General features: G+C 35.6%; 1 protein-coding gene across 1 annotated transcript; it reads left to right on the forward strand.

Moving 5' to 3' along the window:
* Positions 1 to 22,305: 22,305 nt before the first annotated feature.
* On the forward strand, positions 22,306 to 23,662 carry LOC131857279 (uncharacterized). The gene is made up of 8 exons (XM_059209542.1): positions 22,306 to 22,356; positions 22,486 to 22,554; positions 22,667 to 22,735; positions 22,858 to 22,935; positions 23,021 to 23,104; positions 23,207 to 23,278; positions 23,381 to 23,452; positions 23,555 to 23,662. The coding sequence occupies exons 1-8, from the start codon at positions 22,306 to 22,308 to the stop codon at positions 23,624 to 23,626; spliced, it is 567 nt and encodes a 188-aa protein (XP_059065525.1). The 3' UTR covers positions 23,627 to 23,662.
* Positions 23,663 to 24,956: the final 1,294 nt, after the last annotated feature.

The following is a 24,956-nucleotide window of genomic DNA, read 5'->3' on the forward strand; positions in this document are numbered from 1 at the left end:
CATACTTTAGGATCAAGTTATCCGGCACAGTCTGGGACAACAACTTAATGTAGTCAATCTTGACACTTGGTCAACTATTGTCAAGATCATCACCTTGAAATAGTAACCTTAAACATAAGAAGATCGTCATCTTCTTGAACACAGTTAGAATATTGCAATATACATTTTATTTATTTTTTCATGAACAAACTACACATGGTAGGAATTTCATCCTAATAATCTCAATTATAATCTAGTCATACCAAGTTTACTTCTGAAGTATTCTATCTTCAATCTTTCAAGTGGCTTGGTGAAGATATCAGCATTTTGTTCTTCAGTACTGATGTACACTAGTTTTATGACGTTTCGATCTACCATATCTCTTATGTAGTGATAAGGGATCTCAATATGTTTGGATCGATTGTGAAAAATTGGATTTACTGAGAGCTTGATACAGCTCTGATTATCACAGTGAATTATTGTTGAATTCAGAGTTTTTCCAAATAATCCAAATAATAACTTTCTAAGCCATATCGCTTCACGAGCTCCCATGGAGGCTGCCATATATTTTGCTTCGGTAGAGCTTTGTGCAACTACTGACTGTTTTCTGCTAAACCAAGATATCATAGCAAAACCAAGACTGAAGCAACACCCTGTAGTACTTACTTTTACGGTCAATGGTACTTTCGGCCCAATCAGAATCAGAATATCCTTCAAGTTTAATCTCAAAATTTTCATACTTTAAGCCAAGTTTGATTGTGCCTCGTAAATATCTTAGAATGTGTTTAGCAGCCATTAGATGTATCTTCTTAGGTTCACACATGAAGTGACTTAATACATTTGTAGCATAATAGATATCAGGACGAGTATTTACCAAATACATGAGTGAACCGACGATTTGTCTGTAGAGTGTGGGATCTGAAGGTTCTAAATCTTCTACCTCAATTTTTAGCTTGTGCAAATTAGTTTCCATTGGTGTAGCTAATGGCTTACACTCCATCATCCCAAATCTAGTTAGAATATCTGTGGTGTACTTTCCTTGATTTAGGAAGATGTAGTTTTTTTTCTGCCATACTTCTAATCCCAGAAAATAATGTAGAAGCCCTAGATCCTTCATATCGAATTCTACTGCCAGATCTTGCTTACATTTCACAATGAGATTATCCTTTCCTATTATCAATAGATCATCCACATAAAGGACCAATATAATCATATTGCCATTTGAAACCTTGAAGTAGATGTTGGGAACTGGTAGGTTCTTGGAGTACCCTAGTTTGGAGAGATAGTTGTCTATCCTTGCATACCAAGCCCTAGGTGCTTGTTTTAGCCCATAGAGAGCTTTCTTTAGTTTACAAACATATCAATTTTTATCATGTATGGTGAATCCTTCTGGTTGTTCTATATATACTTCTTCTTCAATTGAACCATTTAGGAAGGTAGTCTTTACGTCCATTTGGTGAATTTTCCATCCTTTGGATGCTACAATTGCAATGATTGTTCTTACTAACATATACCAGGCAACTGGGGCAAATGTCTCTTCATAATCAATTCCTGCTTTCTGAGAGAATCCCCTAGCCACAAAGCAAGCTTTATGTTTTTCAATGCTGCCATCAGATGCATATTTGATCTTGAATAACCACTTGGATGAGACAACTGATTTGTCTTTTGGTCTAGGCACTATATCCCAAACATCATTCTTTAGTATAGATTGATATTCTTCAACCATAGCATCTTTCCAAGTCTGTTTTGATAAAGCTTCTCTGACATTTGCTGGTTCAGAACTTGTGAGTTCGGTTAGAAGTGTAGCATAAAATTTTAAAGTTCTTGTTCTCTTATTTTCTTTGGAAATTTCATTTGGTTCTACATTTTCCTTGCCCACAGAGGTCTTTTCTTGTTATTGAGTGTTTCAATATTTTCATTAACAAGAGGTTCAGAAGCTCTTATGATGTCCTCCCTCTCAGTGTATGAAGGTTCAAAATTTTCTATGATATTATCCCTCTCAATCTCAGTTATGTGATCTTCTTCTTCTTTAGTAATGTTATCATCCTCAGGTTCTCTGAGTGTAGTGTTTTCTTCAAACTTTACATCTCTACTTATCTCAACAGATTTTTTCCTTGGAATGTAAATGCGATATCCTTTAGTATTTTCACTATAGCCAATGAAGATACCTCTTTTTCTGGATGGTTCTAGTTTTGTCCTCTTTTCTTTAGGAACATGTATATATATGGGACAGCCAAATATCCTTAAATGACTTAAGTCTGGTTTGTTCCCTTTAAAAGCTTCTTCAGGAGTTATGTTTTCTAGAACTGAGTGCGGACATCCATTTAGAATGTAGACTATTGTATTTGAAGCTTCTGCCCAGAATGAAGTGTGTAAATTTTGTTCATGCATCATGGCTTTTGCTGCTTCAATTATGGTTTTGTTCTTTCTTTCTGCTACTCCATTCTGTTGTGGATTATATGGTATAATATACTCCCTCTTAATCCCAATAGAATTACAAAAGTCTTTGAAGTTGTCAGCTGTATATTCTCCCCCATTGTCAGATCTTAACACCTTAATTTTCTTCCCTGACTGATTTTCTACTAGTGCCTTGAATTCTTTGAACTTAGATAGTACTTCATTTGAATCTTTGCACTTTAGAAAATATATCCATGTTTTTCGAGAGTAGTCGTCAACAAAGATTATGTAGTATAAGGATCCAGCTAGGGATGGTGTTGACATGGGACTGCATAGATCTGAGTGAATTAGTTCTAAAATAGATTTTGATTTGTGCTCACTTGAGGGAAAAGAAACTTTCACATTCTTTCCTAAGGCACATCCTTTGCAAATGCCTGTGTGTTCAAATTTTAGTTTGGGCAGTCCTGAAGTAATCTTCTTTATATTGGATAGAGCACTATATCTTAGGTGTCCTAATCTTTTGTGCCATAATTCATTATTATTTGAAACTTCAAGATTTAGTGCTTCCTTTTGATCACTGCATAGTTTGTATAGGCTACCATCTCTTGAACCTATTGTTATGGCATTTTTTATATTTGTATTTTTAGGCCAGAGTAGATTTTTATCTTCATTGAAGGTAACCCGATATACTTAATCAGCTAGGCTTGAGATTGAGACTAGATTTTTTTTTATTCTAGGTACAAACAGAACATCCTTTAATTGTAGAGATACTCCATTTCTTCGTTTGATAGTACAGGTCCCAATTCCTTTCACAGGATATGTGGAGTTATCTCCAATAGTAACCTCTTCACTTGAGTGCCCGTTAAGTGTTTCAAACTGATTTCTGAATCCAGTTATATGCCTTGATGCTCCACTGTCTATGATCCAAGTGTTTTTATTTGTATTTATTTCGCTTGATAGGGCTAAGAAGAAAAGTGAGTTTTCTCCTTTGACTTTGGCTAGAGTAGCTTGTGTTTTCTTCCTTTCTAGACAATTCTTGTGAGTGTGCCCATATTTGTCACATTTGTAACACTAAATTTTAGACATATCTCTTTTCTGATAGTTTTATTTCCTCTCTTCCGTTTGGAGAACTTTTTCTTTTTGTTGAAGGTATTTGTATTAAGTGCTTGGATTTCTCCTTCTTTATTTGGCCCTAATCCTCTTGAGATGAGTCGAGATTCCTCTTGAATGCACTCATTCTTAAGTTGTTCAAATTTGGGTAAGGGGGTTGTTCTGCTAAAACATTGAATGTAGGATTCCCATGAAATTGGTAATCCTCTTAGGGCTATGAGAGAGATTTCTTGATCATCTACCTCATTTCCAATAGTTTGTAATTGGTCTTTTACTTTAGATATCCTTGAAAAGTATGTAGATATTGTATCATCTTTATTCATCTTTATGTTTAAAAGTTGTTGTTTCAAGGTTAACATTCTACTCGCATTGTTAACTTCATATGTATTTTTAATGGTTTTAAGTACTTCATATGCTTTAGGTAGCCTAGCTATAGATGGAAGAATATGATCTTTGACTGAGTCAATAATTATTTTCTTTGCTTTATTATTACGCCTTTTCCAGGTAGATTTCTCTAGATCATCATTTGGCATGTCTAGATTTTCTTCTATGTAAGACTCTAATTCTAGTTCTTCAAGAATGGTAATGATTCGTATCTTCTAGGAAACGAAGTTGGAGGCTCCTTCGAGTCTATCTTCCACTCTCATATTACTTGACATTTTGAATATTTTCTTAGTCAGATATATCCTTTGCGTATATAGCCCCTGCGTCAATTTGTTATTTACTTCCGATAAATTCTTATGAGTAATATGGTTGTCTAATTTATTCTCTTAATAACTTGGCTCTAATACCATGTTGTGAAATATGGATTGAAGAATAATGATAGCGATTCTGGAAGAGTGATTGTCGTGAGTTATTGATCGTCTCCATCATTGAATCCGGTTTAAATACAAGAGGAAAGGTTTCCTACGTAGGGACATGTCCATACATGGCAATTGCCACGTATGGACATGCCCCTATGGAGGCAAACATTCATAACAATTAGTTTGTTTATGTTTAATTTCTGAACTGCATACTCCGTTAATATAATGCGCTTGAGAATCATATGAGTTATCGTGCCCATTGTGATTATCATCGCAGTGTATACAAAGTTTATGTCCATCTGCATATCAGGACTGTGTGTTAATAGCACTCTCCAGAATGACTTTCAGGCATCGATCATATATATATAATAACCGATTTACCATCAGTTAGATTCAAGAGGGCTATATCTTAACATGTTAGAGCTCTAGTGCTATCTAGCATCAATTATTTATTTCATGCAACTAAATATTAAATAATAAGACCGCCTAATAAATGAACCTGACTGCAATACAGTTGATGATATGGAGGTCTTCATTGCAGTCTTACATGGCCACTTCACCATCAAACAGGTTCAATCTTCATGGGAATCTTCTTTGAAACTAGCTCAAGAAAACTTCAAAGAAATTTTTAGTTTATTTTGACAAATTCTTTTGGACAGTCTTTGCCATTGATGGAAAAAGGGGGAATTTTGGAGTCTTGTATAGTGTGAGTTACGAGTTATAGGGGTCAGAAACAGGGGCCAGAATCGGCATAGTTTTGTAGTGTTTTGTAGTATTTGCCACCAATACCAAAGGGGGAGTTTGTTGGTATTTTGGTGCATCTTTTATGACCGGTGACTAATATGGTTGTCATTGTTGGCAACATCATTTCCAAGTCCTTACAGTCTATCGATAGTAAGTAGACTAGTACACTGAGGTTAACTAGCTAAACAATAAGTAAACAAGGTAAACATGAGTAGACCAACAAGCAGTGAGTAGACCGGCAAGCAGTAAGTAGACCAACAAGTAGTAAGTAGACTGGCAAGCAGAGAGTAGACCGACACATGGGTATATGACAGGAAATCGATAAGTAGATTTTGATCAGTACACCAGTAGAGTCTGTAACCGACGAACTAGTAATGTTCAGTTAAACATCCAGTTAATTCAACAGTCTTCTCCAGTCAACCGATGGACTTATCGGCATGAACGACTGTTCTAGCAAAGATTTTTGGAATGATTTCTGGAGAGTAATTTATTACGCAGTAATAAAATTTTGAATAGAATGTTTTGGAGGGAAAAGTTGGTGACAGATCCAAAGGGTATTAAATCCGCTTAATTTATTTTGATGAGGTTGTTTCTCATGTGGACAATGTGGTGAGAAAGTGTGAATATAGAGGGAGAAAAGCATAGTATAGAGCTGAAGGCTAGAGGACCGACATAAGTACAAAGATGAAGGATAGAGAACCAACATAGTGTAAAGTTGAATCTATAAGAAGGAAACCAGTGGTGTATAGAGAAGATACAATTGGTGCAGATAGAGTTTATTTTTTAGTGTGACCTAATCAAGCTATTGGTAGCTACTCCAGCAGATCATCCTTTTGTTGCTTTCTAACCATTGCAACTAAAATCCCTTATTAGGGTGGACTTTAATAGGTCCCATTGTATAAATCCCTTAACAGGGTGTCATCTTATTTGATGATCTTAAGACCTTTGACAAGGCTACCTTTAACAGGGTAAAGGCACTAACAGGCCTTAGACAAAATCCCTTAACTCGGTGGCACCTAACAGTGTCCTTGTAATCTCCTAACAAGGATGACTCCTCACCAGGCGTACTCCAAAAGATCACAAGTTTTGTGAGTTCCTACTCACATCGTGGTTTTCTCCCATTTGGGTTTCCACGAGATAAATCTTGGTGTCACTATGTATCTTTTCATGCATGCTTATTCTTCTGCAATAATTATTTATATTGATGAATGTTAAGTTATTGATAACTTAAGTTAAAAGTTTTAATTGAGAAAAACTGGTAAAGTGTCGATTCACCCCTCCCCTCTCAGCACTGGTTGGGACCAACAATATTAAATATTTATTTAACTAGATGGTCAGATCTATACATCTACAGATAGCTCTCTCTTTCCCTTCATGATCTTATTATGCTAGTAGAGCTCCTAGTGATACATCTATGGTGGATATGTAAAGCAAAAATGGCTTTCCTTTGATTGAAAACATTAACACATGTGGTTTCATCGAATATTCCTTTATCTTGTCAAAGGCTTGTTCACATTTGTCATCCCATTTAAAAGGAACATTTTTGTGCAATAGATGAGTGAATGGGTGGCACCTATCTACTAATTGAGCAATGAATTGTCTGATGGATTAAAGTATTCCTTGAAGAGAATGTAGTTGACTGATATTTTTAGGAGAATCCATTTTCATGATTGCCTTTACTTTATCTAGGTCCACTTTTATGCCTTGAGCAGAAACAATATATCCCGGGAGCTTGCCAGATGTGACTCCAAAAGTGCATTTGTTTGGGTTTAGTCATAGATTGTATTTTTCCAATCAATCAAAGATCTTACCTAGGATTTCCATATGTGCTTCTCTAGTGTATGATTTAGCCAATAGATCATCAACATAATCCTCCATAAAGGTGTGCATCATATCAAGTTGTCATTTCTCTTTGGTACGTAGCACCTACATTTTTTAGTCCAAAAGGCATGACATTCCAATAGAATGTGCCCCAAGAACATTTAAAGGTTGTCTTCTCTTGATCTTTGGGTGCTATTTTGATTTGATTATACCCTGAAAAAGAATCCATTAGAGAAAACATGGCATGACTAGATGTCAAGTCTACAATGATGTTGATGTTTGGTAAGGGAAAATCATCCTTTGGACATGCCTTATTGAGATCTCTGGAGTCTGTGCATACCTTTATATTCTTGTTTGGTTTAGAAACATGAACGATGTTTGATACCCATTATTGATATTCTACCGGTCTTATAAACCCTACATCTAATAGTTTCTTCAGTTCTACCTTGACTAGTAGAGCTATGTGAGGATGCATTTTTCTCAGTTTTTGTTTTACTGGTTTAGCTTCTGGAGAGACATTTAAATGATGTATTATGAGATATGGATCTAACCTTGGCATGTTTGTGCATACGACCACGCAAAGTTTATTTGTCTCATCTTGAAAATCTCAATGTAGATTTGTTTGTCTTGCTCTAATAATGATGTTGCTGGATGCAGAAACTTTGGATTGTTTTATGTACCAATGTTAACTACTTTTGTTGGCTCAATCAGTATAAAAGATCTTTCCTAATACTATTCGGGTAGAGTGTCAAATCTCCCATCCTTTGGGGCCTCAACGAGATTTTCACCATTAGATACGTCCTTTTTTTTTACTTTTTCTTGATCTAATGTTTCCATTAAATGATTTTCAACATTATATTTGATATTTGATTTTTTATCTTTACTTTTGTGACTAAGAGATTTAGCACCCCCTCGACTAGAAGATGTGTTACTAGATTCACTAATGGGAGATGTTTTAGGTTCTACTGCATTAAGATATAGGGAAATGGCATGATCGTTATGAAAGGTATCTATCTCAATGGGTCTAATGTTTTCCCAATCAATAAGTTTGGGATGCACCAAGGGTAAAGGATCATTGGATTGTTGTGTGCCAACAACATCAAGGGTCATAATTGAGATGGAAAATTCTTCAATGATGATTTACAGATCTATGATGTTAGTCTCCTCAAAATGGCCTCTCACGAGTAGTTCTTAATCATCCCCAATATAGTCAGAATCGATAGATTGTGATTCTAATTCAAGTGGTTTGCACTTTGATGTTTGTCCTTCATCATGGGGGCATCACTTAGTGAACCTGGGTTATAGAATGTGTGTTCATGACATACTAAAGAATCCCCCTATTTTCAAAAAATATTTCCCTAAAATCCTTTTTATTTCACCCACTCCCAATACACAGGTTGAATTAAAAGCCCCCTATTTTCGCCAAATATTTTATTTTTTCATAGCCTAATTTTAAAACTTCCTATTTTCATTGATAGGCAATATATTGTACCCTCATTTTGAGATATTAAACCCCCCAATATGAATGCATGTGATATAATATTGCCTAACCAGTGAAGCCCTCAAGTCCTTCATACAAATGAACTATATCGACGTCGACATATTTTGCATAACATGATTCTTTAGAGGATGTTTTAGATTGATAGGAGTCTCATTCCCACTCATTAGAGTTTGTTTCACTTTAAGCTTGTAATTTGTAAATTTGTTCATAAAGGTTATGAGTAGCTTCTTCTCTTTTAATGGCCAGTTCTTCTAGTTTTCAATCATTTTCTTCTTCGTGTTGTTTGCAGGATGCTTCTTCTTCTTCTTGTCTATGTGTTGCTCCTTCCTCTTATCTGCGGGCTGTTTCTTCTTCTTCTTCTCTATGTGTTGCTCCTTCCTCTTGTCTACGGGCTACTTCTTCCTCTTGTTGTCTACAAGCCACTTCTTCTTCTTCTTGTAACTCCAGTTGACTCTACCCAAAACCTATCCCCAACTTGTCTTTGGCATGTTGAGAAGGAGGTTATATGGGATCCAGGATACCTTCTTTCCTTTTGCCTATAGGTCCCTTACCTTCATATCACATTTTTTGCATGATATCATATCCTTTTCCATATTTCTCTATTGTTATGTTAACGTTGTTAACCTCTTGTTGGAATTCTCCTTCATCTTTGTACAACCACTGTAAAACATCTTTAACATCAGTTTCCTCAGATAGAGTCCCTACTTTAGCAAATGATCCATCAAATATTTTTAGTGGTTTTGAGACAGGTTGTTATTTTAATGTTGATGGTTTTCCATATGATTTTGGAGAAAGTGGTAAATCTGACAGTGACTATTCACCTATTCCTTTGCCTTTTGGTTGCACCTTTTGCTCAAAACATGCCAAAATTGAGGAGAACGGTTCCTCCTTAGGAGGTGTACTAGAAGAAGATGCCTCTCTATTATGTGAGACAATGGCATCTTGAACTGGTTTCAAATTGCTACAATATTGGAAAGGATTAGAGTCTGCCAAAATTATGATTTTCTGTCCATTGTAGGGAAATTTCAAGCATTGGTGATAAGTTGACGGGATAACTTGAATGTCATGGATCCATGGCCTTCCCAAAAGTATGTTGTAGGATAGATTCAGATCCAAAACTTGACATACGGTATCTTTTTGTACGGGTCCTACCCTGATTGGCTATACTACAATTCCTTTGGAGGAACGCTTTTCTTCATCATATGCCTTTATGGTGATTCTTTTGTGAGGATCAACTACATCTTCGGATTATCCTAAGGCATGAACAAGACTTAATGAGAAAATCTTTAGGCTAGCTCCTCCATCTATTAGGACACGTTTAACGTGCATTCTATGAATGAGAACTTCGATATACAGGGGAGTGTTATGCATATGTTGTAATGACTTGTCATTATCTTTAGTGGAGGATAGGCAATGAGGCTTTATTAGGTGTCCCACCATGGTTTGGAATTGATCAACACCCAAATCTTTGGGGATTGTGGTATCTATTAGAGCTCTTTCTAAAATCTCTTTATGCATGGGTGAAAGTTTAAAAATCTCTAGTATTGGTATTTATGCGAGGGTTTTCCTCGTGATTAGCCACAAAGTCTCTAGTGGCTAATCCTCGTGATTAGCCACAAAGTCAACTCCTTGTCCCCTCACTCACCCACCTTCATTAAATGCCCTTTTCCTAGGTGAATGTGAGATTTTCAAAATCTCACATTCCTCTAGGTATCCCTTCACCCAAGGAATTTTTAATCCCTTTATATTCCTTCAATCCTTATGAGCATTCTTTTAAGAAATTTTTAATTCCCTCTCCTCATCACTCAAGGAATTATTTATTCATTTTCTCTTTCCTAGGTGCATTGGGAAGCCTTCCTAATGAACCTTGAGGAGTGTGGAGACAAGAAATGCCTTTATGGCATATCTCTTGGACTCCACACTTGTCTTGTCAACTCCCCTTGGGCCATGTGTGGGCTCACATGCAATCTTGACCCTCCATCTTGGATCAATCCTGGCCCTTCATTTCCTCCCCTCTTCTTCTATAAGTTGGAGACTTCAATCCCTCATTTCACATCTCCAAGTTATCCAAGTTCATGCTATCAATTTGAGCCTAGAAAATCATCCAAGTATCCAAACTCTAGCAAAATTTGCATTCACCTATCACTTAGCCAATTTTCCATCCATTCCATCTCATCATCCAATACCTTGTGCATAATCTTGGAGAGCCAAATACATCAAATAAAGGAGCACATCCAATCAGGTTGAAGACAAGGGTGCAAGTTCAACCTCATCAAGCTCAATTAGAAAGAGAAGGAGAAGATATAAGGTATAATGGTCTTTTGATGTTCTTAATATTTTATTGCTTATTTCATTGCATTGGATCATTATATCCTCTTGTAGCGTCCTAAAATTGCGACACTTGCAATTTCGACTGCATTTCGGTCTTCACGATGGCGATGCAACACGCAACCTGAATGGAGACCCCGAAACTTGCTCACGACACTGAAAACTGCATTTTTCAAGCACCTTGGCCTGAACCTCCTTGCACCCTGCTGTCCCGGGAGGTGGGACCAGAGCGCCCAGTGCCCTGGTCCTTCAGGACCAGGGCGCCCAGCGCCCTGGTCCCTGGGTCCTATTTTGGGCCCGGTCTCCTAAGGGGTCTCGGGTCTTTTTGTTTGCAAATTGGAAATTAACTTTCCTGGTCGGCCTAAGGTCGGGAAAATCAGTCTATCAACCCTAAATGACAAGTATATAAACTACATTTTCCTCTTTCATTCAATATGATGGAAAAAGCATGGAAATTATACTCAAGCATTCAAGCATTCAAGCATTCAAGCATTCCTTCAAGCAATTGATCATTTCAAGTCTCCATTCAAGGCTAAGTGTTGCATTCAAGACAAGGATTCAACCATTGAAGAGGAGATCACATACTACATGCTACAACATACAACATACAACATCTAAACCTTCGCACATAAGGATACAAACATCCTTAGAACAAGGTATTAGTACTTGTTTTACATACATTTACATTTACAGCACTTGCTCATTTCTTGGTTAATTCCAAAACCGGGGTTTGACCTAAAGGCAAACCCCTAATCTCTAAACCCCCAATCGTCTTTGCTTTTCTGTGTGTAGGTTGCAGGTACGCGGCTGAAATTGAAGATCTGGAATCCTTGTGCAGAGACGAACAGATCCCCCTTCGTTTCGCGGATTTTTCGGAGGACCGTGGCGTCGGGCGCCATCGTCCCGACAACTTTTGCTCAAATTTGCAGGACAGCGCCATATCGACATTTTACTGCTAATTCCAGGTCCGCAGCTTCATACTGTATTCCTATCTCAGTTTATAAGCGAATCTTTATCACTTTCTATGCATGCTTAGCTTAATTCTCCTATCAACATTCTTTACGAAAGAGGGTAGCCTTGCTGTCTTAACCCTTGAAACACATTTAGCATCCAATCTTGCATTGCGTGGGATTGGATCTTGTGGGTTTCAACCCCTCTTTTGAATGTAAAGTCTCTCCCCTAAGTGAAAACCATCGAATCCTAGCGAACCTCCCTTCTCTCTCCTCGGAGTTGGAAGAGGGGAGAACAACTAGGGTTCGATCGCAATTTTCCGCTTTACATTTTGGTGAACCTGACGTGAACATCCTTTCTGATTTTTCATGCTTAGATCTGAAAAAATTGATTACATTTCCATGTTTGATCTTTTGCAAAATTTTAGAGGTGATTGCATAAAAACCCTTAATTTTCTTTTTAGTAATTGAACCTGCGAAATGTCTAAATATTAATGCCTGTTTCAGATCTGCCCTTCTATTACAAATTTTCAATTCATATTTGTGCTTTAATTCTGAAAATTAAGTGGTTAAATGTCAAAATCCTAATTTTTGAAACCCTCTTGATTCAACCTTTGTCCGACAATTTCACTGATCAAAACATCTCCAAATCAGCTGTAACTTTGGATTCCGCAATAAAATCACAATATCTTTCATCCCTGAAAATTTGGAAAAAAGTTGCGAGGACCGTGGCGCCGAGCGCCATCGTCCCCGACATTTTTTCCGAAATTTCGGGAGCGAGATCTTACTGTATTTTCCTGCTAAAATCCAGAATTTTGGCTGATTTTATCAATTTTAACACCTTCAAAATAACAGTTAAAGTTGGTCTTGTGATTGCTTGGATTAAGGCTTCTAAACATTTAAAAATCATTGAAATTGAAATTTTGTGTCAAAATTGTGTTCTTACTGTCCTAAATCTGAAAAGTGTGTTATCATTCATTAAAAATTTCAGTGCTTTATTCAAATTCTTGCATTTTGTGACTTTTGAAATTAAGTGCTTAATTACAACAACTTTGATTTCCGCTTTCAAAATTGAATTTTGCGTGAAATTGAGTCAATTTTCAAAATTCAGAATTTGCATTGCTCTTGACATTCCCTCTAAAATCATAAAATTCAAAATTTCAGTTTCCCTCTTTTTTTCAAAATTCAAATTTTGCATTTTTCGACAATCTTGGTAGGGTTCAATTTTGAGATTACAACTTTAATTTGGCCTATCTACAGATCATAAAATCACTCAATTTTTTCAGATTAGCTCTAAAATCATCATACCTTTCATCCCTGCAAATTTCGAAAAAAGTTGCAAGGACCGTGTTGCACACCGGGCGCCACGGTCCCGGGCATTTTTTCTGAAATTTCGGGAGACTGTTGTGATTGCATTTAACAGCTTAAATCCAGAAGATTGGCTGATTTTACTGAAAATTGCTACCTCTAAATTCAAAATCTTTTCTCTCTCTCTAGTGCATGAGTTTTACAACAATAAGCCCTACTTACACTATTCCCGTTAGACGAAGCCGTAGAATTAAGTCTTTCCAAGGTTTAACTACTGAGGAGATGGAACCTAATTTGAATAGCCTTTTTAACGAGGACATGGGTAATTCCTCTAATCCTCCTAATGATGAAGAAGCTCTCCATGAGGTTTCTGAAGAACAACTTTCGAAATTGGATAACCAATTTGATGATTTTCGACAATGGATGTCTCAAGAATACCCTGATAGTCAAGCTCTTCCTTTAATTGAGGGTCTAAAACGTATGCTTCAAAGTGATAAGAATGGAATTGATATTTTGCGTGGTATTGCACACATTGTGGATTCCAATGTGATGCCTATGAAGAGTTGTGCTGAAAATTTGGGTTATACACAACCTCCTACTCAAGTCAATCATTCTATTCCTTTGACAACTCCTATTGCTAGTATACCTACCTTTACATCAAACATCATGGCTACTTCTATACAAGACATTCCTCCCGCGATTACTAGTCATGGGGGCAACCCTTCTTCTTCAATTAACCCTCTTCCTTCATTCAATCCGACTTCTTCATTCATTCCTTCAATGAGTGTCCCTATTATATCTCCACAAATGAACATGACGCAAGGGGGCAATTCATTTAACCATTCCATCCCTCCTTGTAGTATTCCTCCTGTCCAATCATCTCCTATGACTAATTATCATAGAGTCCCACCACCTTACTCTTTACCTTCTTTCAATAACATAACACCTCCATCTCAATCTAACACATCTAATATGAATTCTTCGACTGAAGCGACCATTAACAATCTTGCACAAACTGTCTCTTCTTTACAGCAACAGATTGCCTCTATGAATCAATCTAAGTTTAGTGTGCCCACATTTGACGTTGTGAGCCCACTTTCTCTTGACATTGTTCGAGCTATCCCTCCTAAACATGTTGAAATCCCGCATTTGGAACTTTATAATGGTAAAGGAGATCCTCTAACACATGTTAAGACTTTTCAAACAATATGTACCGATTTTGCTTATGACCAAAGGTTGCTTGCAAAACTATTCACTAGAACATTAAGAGACAAAGCCCTACAATGGTATTGCTCGTTGCCTTCTTATTCTATTACTTCTTTCGAACAACTTGCAAATGCTTTCATTCAACAATTTCAAAACAATATAAGTCCTAAAGTTACTTTGATTGATTTAATGCATTGTAAACAAGGTGTTAAAGAAAAAGTGACTGATTTCATTGGTAGATATAAGCATTTGTATGCTCAAATTTCTTTTCCAGTGCCTGACAATGATATTCAAAGAATCTTTATTTCTAATTTACAAAAAGATATTCGAGACAAACTTCTGTTTTCTGAGTTTACTTCTTTCCAACAGTTGTGTGCAACTCTTCACAGTTATCAACTGACTGTGAGTCAAATGGAACAATCACATCCTATGGCTCCGAGTGATAAGGGTGATAGCAGTCAACAACCATTTGGGAAGTTTAAACCGAACAGAGATTCCATCAAATTCAATGAAAACATCATCAACAACAATGTGAATGCAGCATCAGGTGTGCCTCCTATTTCTAAATTTTTCAAGAAAGAAAGAAAGTATACTACTTTGAATGAATCATTGCATAGTATTATGAATAAGTTATTGGAACAAAATGTGCTTACTCTTCCTCCTATAAGACAAATTGATCCTGCAAAGATTACTTCACCTTATTTTGATAACAAATCTTTTTGTCAATTTCATCGTCAGCCTGGGCATGATACTGAAAAATGTTTTTCTTTAAAAGGTAAAATTCAAGATTTGATTGATAACAATACTATCTTTGTTTCTGGAGTGAATGATAAAGGCAACACATCTGTAGCTCCTCCTAACCAAAATCTTCAGATTTTCACTGATCCATTACCTTCTCATACCTCTAATGCAATTGAGGCTAATGATTCCTCTCTCCCATCTGATGGTCTTGTGTCTATGACTCTGAATGTGATTAACTTTGTAGAGCAGCAAAAAATCCCTAAAGAACCTTCCATCACATTTGATTCCAGTGAAACCATTAGGGCACCTGATGGTCCTTTATACATAGTTGCAAAAGTTAAGAATATACCTTGCCGTGGAGTGCTTATTGATCCTTCGTGCATGGTTAATGTTATTACTGAAGAATTTCTTTTTACTCTGCAATTGAATCAAGTGATATATGACAAAACAGATGTGATTGTGAAACTATTTGATGCACTTTCTTCTCCTGCAATTGGTTCTATTACTTTACCTATTGAGGTCCATAACAAATCTCTTGATGTGAACTTTTCTATTATTCCATCTGCCGAACAATTTCGTGTGAAGCTTGGCTATCCTTGGCTATCTTCCATGAAAGCTATTGCTTCTCCTATTCATAAGTTTTTGAAATTTCCCCATAATGGTGAAGTTGTTACTATCAATCATAGTCTCTTTAAACCAGCTGAAAGAACCTCTAGTGTTCCTATTGATTACTTTTGGCCTAAACAATTCCAATCTCTTCCTCCGCGAAGTGATCATCTTTTCAAATCTTATCAAAAGTGGAAAACAGATATGATCCTATCTCTAAGTGAACCTAGAGCACCTAAACTTGATATTCCTATCATTCTTGAGAAGGAAGTTCTTCCTTTGAAAGATAAAACTAATGTCTTTCCTCAAGAAGATTCTCAACCCATCCCTATGGATGTGACTATGTCTATACCTAATAAACTTCCTAAGAGTAGACCTATACCTCCTCGTCATGATGGACTTGGTCTTCTCCCTAAACCAAAAATTCCTCCTTTATATGGAGCAGTTCCTCCTCCTTTTTATAGAGAGAAGAGACCTTCTTCTTCTCCTATTATCCAGCCTAAGAGACCACAACCTAAACACCCAAGTGCTAAGGATGAGAACATTCCTCCTCCTCAGTCTTCTCCACTTCCTACTAAGACTAGATGAAATCGTTCTGCACGTGAACGCCGACGAAAGCGTCGTCTTAGGGCTCAGGCAGCCGCTTCTCAAACTTTGCAATCTCCAAAAACACCTTCAACAAGCATGATTCCATTTTCTCCTCAGCCAGACATTGAGCCTAAATCTCCTAAACATAAGATGCATGATGGTCTTGATCCTGTGTGAGTTAAAGATCCTATTTTTATAAATCTTGATGATGATATAGATGAAAATGTTATTCATGATGAAAATGTTACTCCTCTTGCTTCTGATAGTGAATATGAACTTGTTGATGTTAATAACCATTTATCTAATGAATTTTCTAAAGCACTTATCCTAGCTCCTAGACAAAAACAATGTGGCTCGGAACATGAACATAGCCCTTGTTTGGATCTTGTGATAGCTCCATCTGCTGTGTTGGATGTTCCTCCTCTAGCGTGTTCCCTGCCTTCCCGAAACATTGATCAACAAGATCGGGGGGTAGATGACGTGCTAGACTAGTTACATTAGCATAGCAGATTCTCTCCCCCTCTCTTTCGTTACTTCTTCTATATGTTATTCTCATTCTTCTATTTGTTGTCCTTGGTGTTGTCTACTTGAGGACGATGCAAAGCATTGAGATCTCTCGATCTCTCTCATGTTGACTCAAAAGACACATGTGTTCCCTTCTTCTAGGTGACCTTCCTTGATTGGGGAATGAAGAACAATTATGCATACATACATATGATATATATACATGAATTATCATACAGCATACTGACCCCGAGGAAAGCGAAGTCACCTCGTGCTTTGTGTTTTGTGTCTATTATCCTTGGGTTTATCTCACACTTGGGGGCTAAATCCTTGCAATAACGTGCTCCTTTCCTTTCTCATTTCTTATATGTATCACTACCTTAAAGCAATCACCCCCGGTGAGGCGTGTGCGATCGCTTTAACGTAGGGGGGCATACATCCCGTTCATATCTTTTCAAGATACTTGAAAATTTCTTGGTAAATTTAACCTTGCCTTGAAATTTTTTTATATCTTTCTTGCATGACTCATAGTGAGGGAACCTTACTACTGACAGTCATGGTTCTCCCTCGTGATCTTCCCTTTTACTTTGTCAATCGAAGTCATAAGATCCTTAGTCCACTGGGGGCTTGGTGTGTCTTGCCTCCTTGATGTGGTGAAAGTCTTTCAATATTGTTTCCTTGTACTTTACCGGAAGTATGAGCATACATACTCCCGCTAAAGTGGGGGCTAAATGTAGCGTCCTTAAATTGTGACACTTGCAATTTCGACTGCATTTCGGTCTTCATGATGGCGACGCAACACGCAACCTGAATGGAGACCCCGAAACTTGCTCACGACACTGAAAACTGCATTTTTCAAGCACCTTGGCCTGAACCTCCTTGCACCCTGCTGTCTCGGGAGGTGGGACCAGAGTGCCCAGCGCCCTGATCCTTCAGGACCAGGGCGCCCAGCGCCCTGGTCCCTGGGTCCTATTTTGGGCCCGGTCTCCTAAGGGGTCTCGGGTCTTTTTGTTTGCAAATTGGAAATTAACTTTCCTGGTCGGCCTAAGGTCGGGAAAATCAGTCTATCAGCCCTAAATGACAAGTATATAAACTACATTTTCCTCTTTCATTCGATATGATGGAAAAAGCGTGGAAATTATACTCAAGCATTCAAGCATTCAAGCATTCAAGCATTCCTTCAAGCAATTGATCATTTCAAGTCTCCATTCAAGGCTAAGTGTTGCATTCAAGACAAGGATTCAACCATTGAAGAGGAGATCACATACTACATGCTACAACATACAACATACAACATCTAAACCTTCGCACATAAGGATACAAACATCCTTAGAACAAGGTATTAGTACTTGTTTTACATACATTTACATTTACAGCACTTGCTCATTTCTTGGTTAATTCCAAAACCGGGGTTTGACCTAAAGGCAAACCCCTAATCTCTAACCCCCCAATCGTCTTCGCTTTTCTGTGTGTAGGTTGCAGGTACGCGGCTGAAATTGAAGATCTGGAATCCTTGTGCAGAGACGAACAGATCCCCCTTCGTTTCGCGGATTTTTCGGAGGACCGTGGCGCCGGGCACCATCTTCCCGACAACTTTTGCTCAAATTTGCAGGACAGCGCCGTATCGACATTTTATTGCTAATTCCAGGTCCGCAGCTTCATACTGTATTCCTATCTCAGTTTATAAGCGAATCTTTATCACTTTCTATGCATGCTTAGCTTAATTCTCCTATCGGGTATGTGCAAGCTAATGAGTCACAAATTCGCGGAAGTCTGCGCGTTGGAAAATGTGCTCCGCAAAACGGGCCCCCGTTTTTAAAAAACGGGGGCCCGTTAATGGTTCGGGCTCCCGAGCCGAAAGGTCACGGGGTGCCGAAGCCAGATAAAACGGGCCCCCGTTTTTTAATAAACGGGCCCTCGTTTTTAAACAAAACGGGCCCCCGTTTTTAAACAAAACGGGGGCCCGTTTTTAAAAAACGGGGGCCCATTTTGAAAAGCTATTTTTACCCTTTTTTTGGGATAATTTTTCATTTTACTGTTGCACAAGAAGATATCGAAAACGGGCCCCCGTGTTGTGGTTTCCACTTCAAACCTCCACCACTATCCCAGGTGCACATTCTATCACCTATTTTCACAGTTCATAATTTTCTTGTATATTTTTCTCTTTTTTTGGTGTATTATTTAGTTTTTTTTTTATTATTTTAGTTTTTTTTAATAGTAGCATATAAATAAATTATTTTTTATATTTGTAAATTCTTGATTTTGATGTAAAATATTTTTGAACAGTTAACCCTAAACCGTAATCAACAAATTTAGAAACCAAAACCAAACCTAGATAATTAACAAAATGAAATCGACACAAACAAAAAACCAAAAATGAAATGGGAACAAAAACAAAAACGTTCGAAAATGAAATCAACACAAACAAAAAACCGAAAATGAAATGGAAACAAAAACAAAAACGTTCGAAAATGAAATCGACACAAACAAAAAACCAAAAATGAAATGGAAACAAAAACAAAAATGTTCGAAAATGAAATTGACATAAAACCGAACATATGTACCTAAATTGTTCTTAATCCTCATTAGGCAATACAAAAGTTACCACTAAATTAGTATAACCTTAAAAGTAATTAACATTAAGTTTTTCAAATTTTAGATATGAAAGTTTAGGCTTAGGTTTATGCCATGTCATGGCATAAAGGTCCTATTATGTCATGTGATGGTATAAAAGGATCAATTATGGACACAATTTTAGAGCAAAACTAGATAAGTTACTAAAATTGGAGTTTGGTTTACATAGGTTCATAAAGGAAGCTAATATGCCAAATATATAATTCATTAATACAAAATAAAAAATATTCTTGATTTATAATGTTGATTGATAATGAGTTTTCTAAATGGGGTGCTAATTATATATACATCTGAAAGATTTGAAAAATATAATTCCCAAGAAGTATTTTGAATATACAATTGAGGATATATATAATCTCATGGTTAAAGATGCTTAATTTCGATGAAAGTTATTTTTTGTATTACTATGTAAGAAATCCATAAATGGAATGAAAGTAAGACATGGCCATCTAGCATAGATCATCTTATATGTTGAAGGAGTATTTTGAGTTATATTAGAATTATTTGATGTGATTAAGTCCTAATTTTAGGATATGTAGAGTTCTTTTACTTTTAAGGTTGAAATAAAACATGGTGATTATGTTTTATTATCACTTTTATGCTTAACCTAGGTAAAAGTTTTAATGGAATTATTTTCATATTTAGATATATAGATCACAACTTATTATTATTTGTATGTTTCTTGTTTCTTTGAAAGAAATGCATATTGATTTATTTATAAGTAATAATTTATCTAATTATGCATTTATGAAATATATAGAAATTGAGATTTTTTTATTGAGGCTAATTAATTTTAAAACTCAATGGTTATATCCACTATCTAATGATGTAATATATCCAATGTTCTCCCCTTCTTACATATATTTGAACAAGAGATGGAATATTTCAAGACTTGAATGCAACCCTTATGTAAACTTTAATGATGTACATCTACTGATCCTCCTCACTAACCAAGAAACACTAGACTAACTCCATTAATGAATATTTCGAATTTAAAACCTATCAAATGTCTATAAAACATGAGAGAACCTAAAGGGTCTATATCCTCCTTGCCTAATGAGAGAGCAACATTTCTTTGAAAGTCCCAATGAGCCTCAAATGATCCTAATGAATGTAGGGCAGTCTTAATGAACCTAAGAAAGTCCTAATGAGCCTAAGAAAGCAATAATGAACTTGGGACAATCCTAATGAACCTAGGATAGTCCTAATGAACCTACGATAGTGTAAACAAGCCTAGTATAGTGTAAGAAAAAAACACTACAAAAAAGACCTCAAATGCGTTAAATGAATTTCCCAATAACGCACTCGTGTTTATCTTTTTTTGGTCATTTGGCTACCTTTTTTTACAACATCTTGGTGTATACACCCCTAAGAAGACCTTTTCCTCAAAACTTTCTTGGATCATGAACTCCTCATGTGCACCAAACATTTAAGTTGCCACTTGGAAGCTTCTAATGCACACAATCCTTTCAATCAATCTACTCCATTGATCTCTCAAAACAATCTTAGTATTTAATCCTCTATCCTTCATTTCTTATTGAACTTTGTAAGAGAATTTGTGTATGGATTGATATCTTAAATTTTATAGAAAGATTATATATGAAAACAAATGATTGCGGAGTTTTATAATAAATGATTTATAGGAAATAATATTTTTTGAAGACCTTTTGTAAATTATAATCTTGTGTAGATTTGATTATGGGAGAAATTTAATGGTGAAATATGCTTAACTCTTCAAAAGTTTTGATGTTTTGTCTTTACATGACAACCACTTAGAATATAATATGTTTTAAGTATGTCATTTATAGTCATGGGAGATTAGTTTTTTTTTAAGATTGTTTGAAGACTAATCAATGTAATATGAATTGATGACAATTATCTCAAAACTACGTAATTGAATTCTAATAGATTTATGATGTTTCATTGAAAGTTTTTATTAAGTTTTATGCGCAAATTTTATATTTCAAGATTCAATAGTATGTACATGTATATTTTTTTAAGTTCAATATTATATTATATATTTCATGTGTATCTCATTCAACAACATAGAAATGTTACTATTTATAAATGTTTTTTTTTTAATTTAGTAAAATAGATTCTTCTTTGACATAGAGTTGTATATAATTCATGTATATCTTTATATATGCAGGAGTTCTTTGCCATCATGGATGTTTTTGACATAGATGAACTATTAGGTGAAAATCCCCCACCACAACCCCCTCCTCCTCCTCCTCCTCCTCCACCACCACCACCACCACCACCACCACAACCCCCTAGATTGGATGAAATTCGTTTAAGAGAACGAATTAATGAAAACCTACAAGTGATTGAACAAAACATTGCTGCTATCCAAAATGAGCAAGTCACGCCACCCCATCTTGTAGAGTTTGCAAAATCAATGCAAACTGTTGTCGAGTCAGTTAGATCTGTTGATTCTCAATTAGATCAATTTCATAGACGACGACAAGAGTTGCGTGATTTTTATGCCGATGGTTTAACTTATAGACAAATCACAGATTTGAAAATAACCAAAGCTCATTTATGTCCATATTTTACCAACCCAAAAACAAGAGAACCAATGCAACCTAACCAGAAAAGAATTTCAATTAGGTGGTGTGTGCATCCAGAAATGGCTAGATACTTTTGGGATAGATGGTGGATGGTTTTTGATTATCCACCACATCGTAATTATGAGGTCCCTTTTTATTTTTTGAAGAAATTATACTGTGAGTTTGTAATGAACCAAAAACCAAATTATTTTGATATTAAGTCATTCCAGAGTGTTGGTCGTGGAATGCCACAGCATAGATTAGGGGCACGGAGTAATAATCCCCTACCGGATCCACCCATAGTTCCACTTGTTGCTCCATCGATTCCTGCAGATGTCCAAAATACATCATTCATTTCGACATTAGATGCTTTGACTTCCCTCACAGGGAACCTGAGTGAGCAAGTTGCTCACATGGCATCTGCTCCTCGATGGATGCCACATATGTGTTCGAGTTGTCATAAGACGTGTGTAGGTCCTACTACTGCTGCAGGATCTACTTCAGTTCCAGATGAGCATGATGCAGCAAATGATAGTATGATGACATCTTATATGGATTTTCTTTGCTCGGATGTTCATCTTGACCAGGTATAGATATATATAATATACATGTACATGTCAATGTTTTTATGTACTTTATTAAATATAGGTATAAACTAAGTGCATCTCTTTTTTTATACAATCTAATACTTCATTAAATAAATTTTGTTTATGTAGATAAGGACTACGCCTAATATTAGAGTTAATATTGCATCTACTGGAAGACAACTCGGCACACCTTATGGGGTATAGTATAAATTTCTATCTAGACATTGTACTAGATCTTTTTAAGTTAATATGCTATCGTCGTATATTATATAAATTTTCATGTTGATACATTGAATGCTTCTTTCTCCAGGATTCAGGTCATGAGGGACCCTCTACATCACATCAAGAAGAGGGTCTGACTATTGTGACACCATCTATGGTATGTATCTTATAATTCTTAACTTAAATATGAACTCTTACAATATTGTAACTTTACTTGAAATTATTTAGTACACATATATATGTTCACTAAATATGATTTCATTAAATGCATGTATGCAGGTGGACACTACCATTAGGATAGGTTATCCTCATAATTTTGATCAGAGCCAATTTGAACGCACATCGACATCCTTTGAGGTATTAATATGTAATACTTAATTTGATCTTATTTTTACTCTTAATTTAAGATTTAATTGGACACTTTGAATTTGACCTTGTACAGGAGTTAGCTAGCACTGCATTTGGTGTTGATACTGCACAAGATACTGCTAGAGGAGATACTGCTACAGGATCTGATGAGCATATGGTAAGTTTGTAACTTAATTTATGAATTCTACTATATTTGATAAATGATTCTTTTAATAGTTAATTTCAAGTAATATTTTAATATTATTTTTTTATTGTACAGCATGAGACAGGTGGATCTGGACCACGTCCCGAGGACAAGAGAGATACTGCTATAGGATCTGATGAGCATATGGTAAGTTTGTAACTTAATTTACGAATTCTACTATATTTGATAAATGATTCTTTTAATAGTTAATTTCAAGTAATATTTTAATATTATTTTTTTATTGTACAGCATGAGACAGGTGGATCTGGACCACGTCCTGGGGACAAGAGAGATACTGCTACAGGATCTGATGAGCATATGGTAAGTTTGTAACTTAATTTACGAATTCTACTATATTTGATAAATGATTCTTTTAATAGTTAATTTCAAGTAATATTTTAATATTATTTTTTTATTGTACAGCATGAGACAGGTGGATCTGGACCACGTCCTGGGGACAAGAGACCACGAGATGTTATTGATGATAGCACTTAGATTTTACTATTTATTTGGCTTTGATATGTACTTTTTTATGGACTTTACACATTTGTTTACACGTGCACATACTTTATATATATGGATAGTTGCATAATAGGATTAGATCATATATATTTTGTGCATACTTTATATATTTTGTGCACATTAGATATTATGTGGAGTGAACATCATGTTACCATCTAGACATATATATGGATTAGATATTATATGGATTATGTGGACTTGAAATTTTACTATTTATTTGGCTCTGATATGTACTATTTTACGGGCTTTACATATTTGTTTACACGTGCACACCCATACTTTATATATATGGATAGTTTCATAATAGGATTAGATCATATATATTATGTGCATACTTTATGTGTATTGTGCGCATTAGATATTATGTGGACTTGAAATTATGTGCACATTAGATCATATATATTGACTTGAAATTATGTGGACTTGAAATTTTGCGCATACTTTATATATTATGTGGACTTGAAATTTTATTTATGGAAGTTGTGCTTAAACAACTTTATAGGCATTATGTGGACTTGTAATTTTATTTTTGGAATTTTATTTAAATAGTTCTTGTGATTAGATAAACTACATGTGCATACATCTTGAACTAAGTATCGAAACATATCTTATAATTATAACATATTCTAAATCAAAAAGTATCATTTAACAAATATAATGAATAGAACTTGATTAAAACATAATTATCTCATTCATAAATTTGACCAGTAGTCTCTCATTTATGTATATTGTACACAAAATGTAATCAAGAAGACATATCTAAAATAAAATAAATAGTCTATTTAAATTATAATAATAAGGATTTATATCTCTCAAAATACAACATAAAGTATGCACAAACAATAGTAGTCATTGAGGGCAAGTCTACTCTGAGAGACCTAGAAAAAAAAATACATATGATTAGTTTTTATAATCAGGATGCATTGAATTTAAAATACAACATAAAGTATGCACAAACAATATAGTAGTCATTGAGGCCAAGTCTACTCTGAGAGACCTAGAAAAAGTAAATACATATGATTAGTTTTTATAATCAGAATACATTGAATTTAAAATACAAATGGATTTGCCTTAAGGGTACAAAAATTTAACTTACTTGTAATTATTCAAAATGAAACATAAAGTATGCACAAATAACTTTGTTTTCATTGATGCCTTCTACTTGTGGTAGACCTGAAACAAAATTTTAGTAGATTAGATTTTGTAATTATGATTCATGATTTAAAATACTATATATAATATGCATCGCGACTTTTAAAAGGGAGGTGGATTAAGGGTTCAAATTATAACTTACTTGATATTC

Source organism: Cryptomeria japonica, chromosome 8, assembly GCF_030272615.1.
Source record: "Cryptomeria japonica chromosome 8, Sugi_1.0, whole genome shotgun sequence".
Taxonomy (NCBI): Eukaryota; Viridiplantae; Streptophyta; class Pinopsida; order Cupressales; family Cupressaceae; genus Cryptomeria; species Cryptomeria japonica.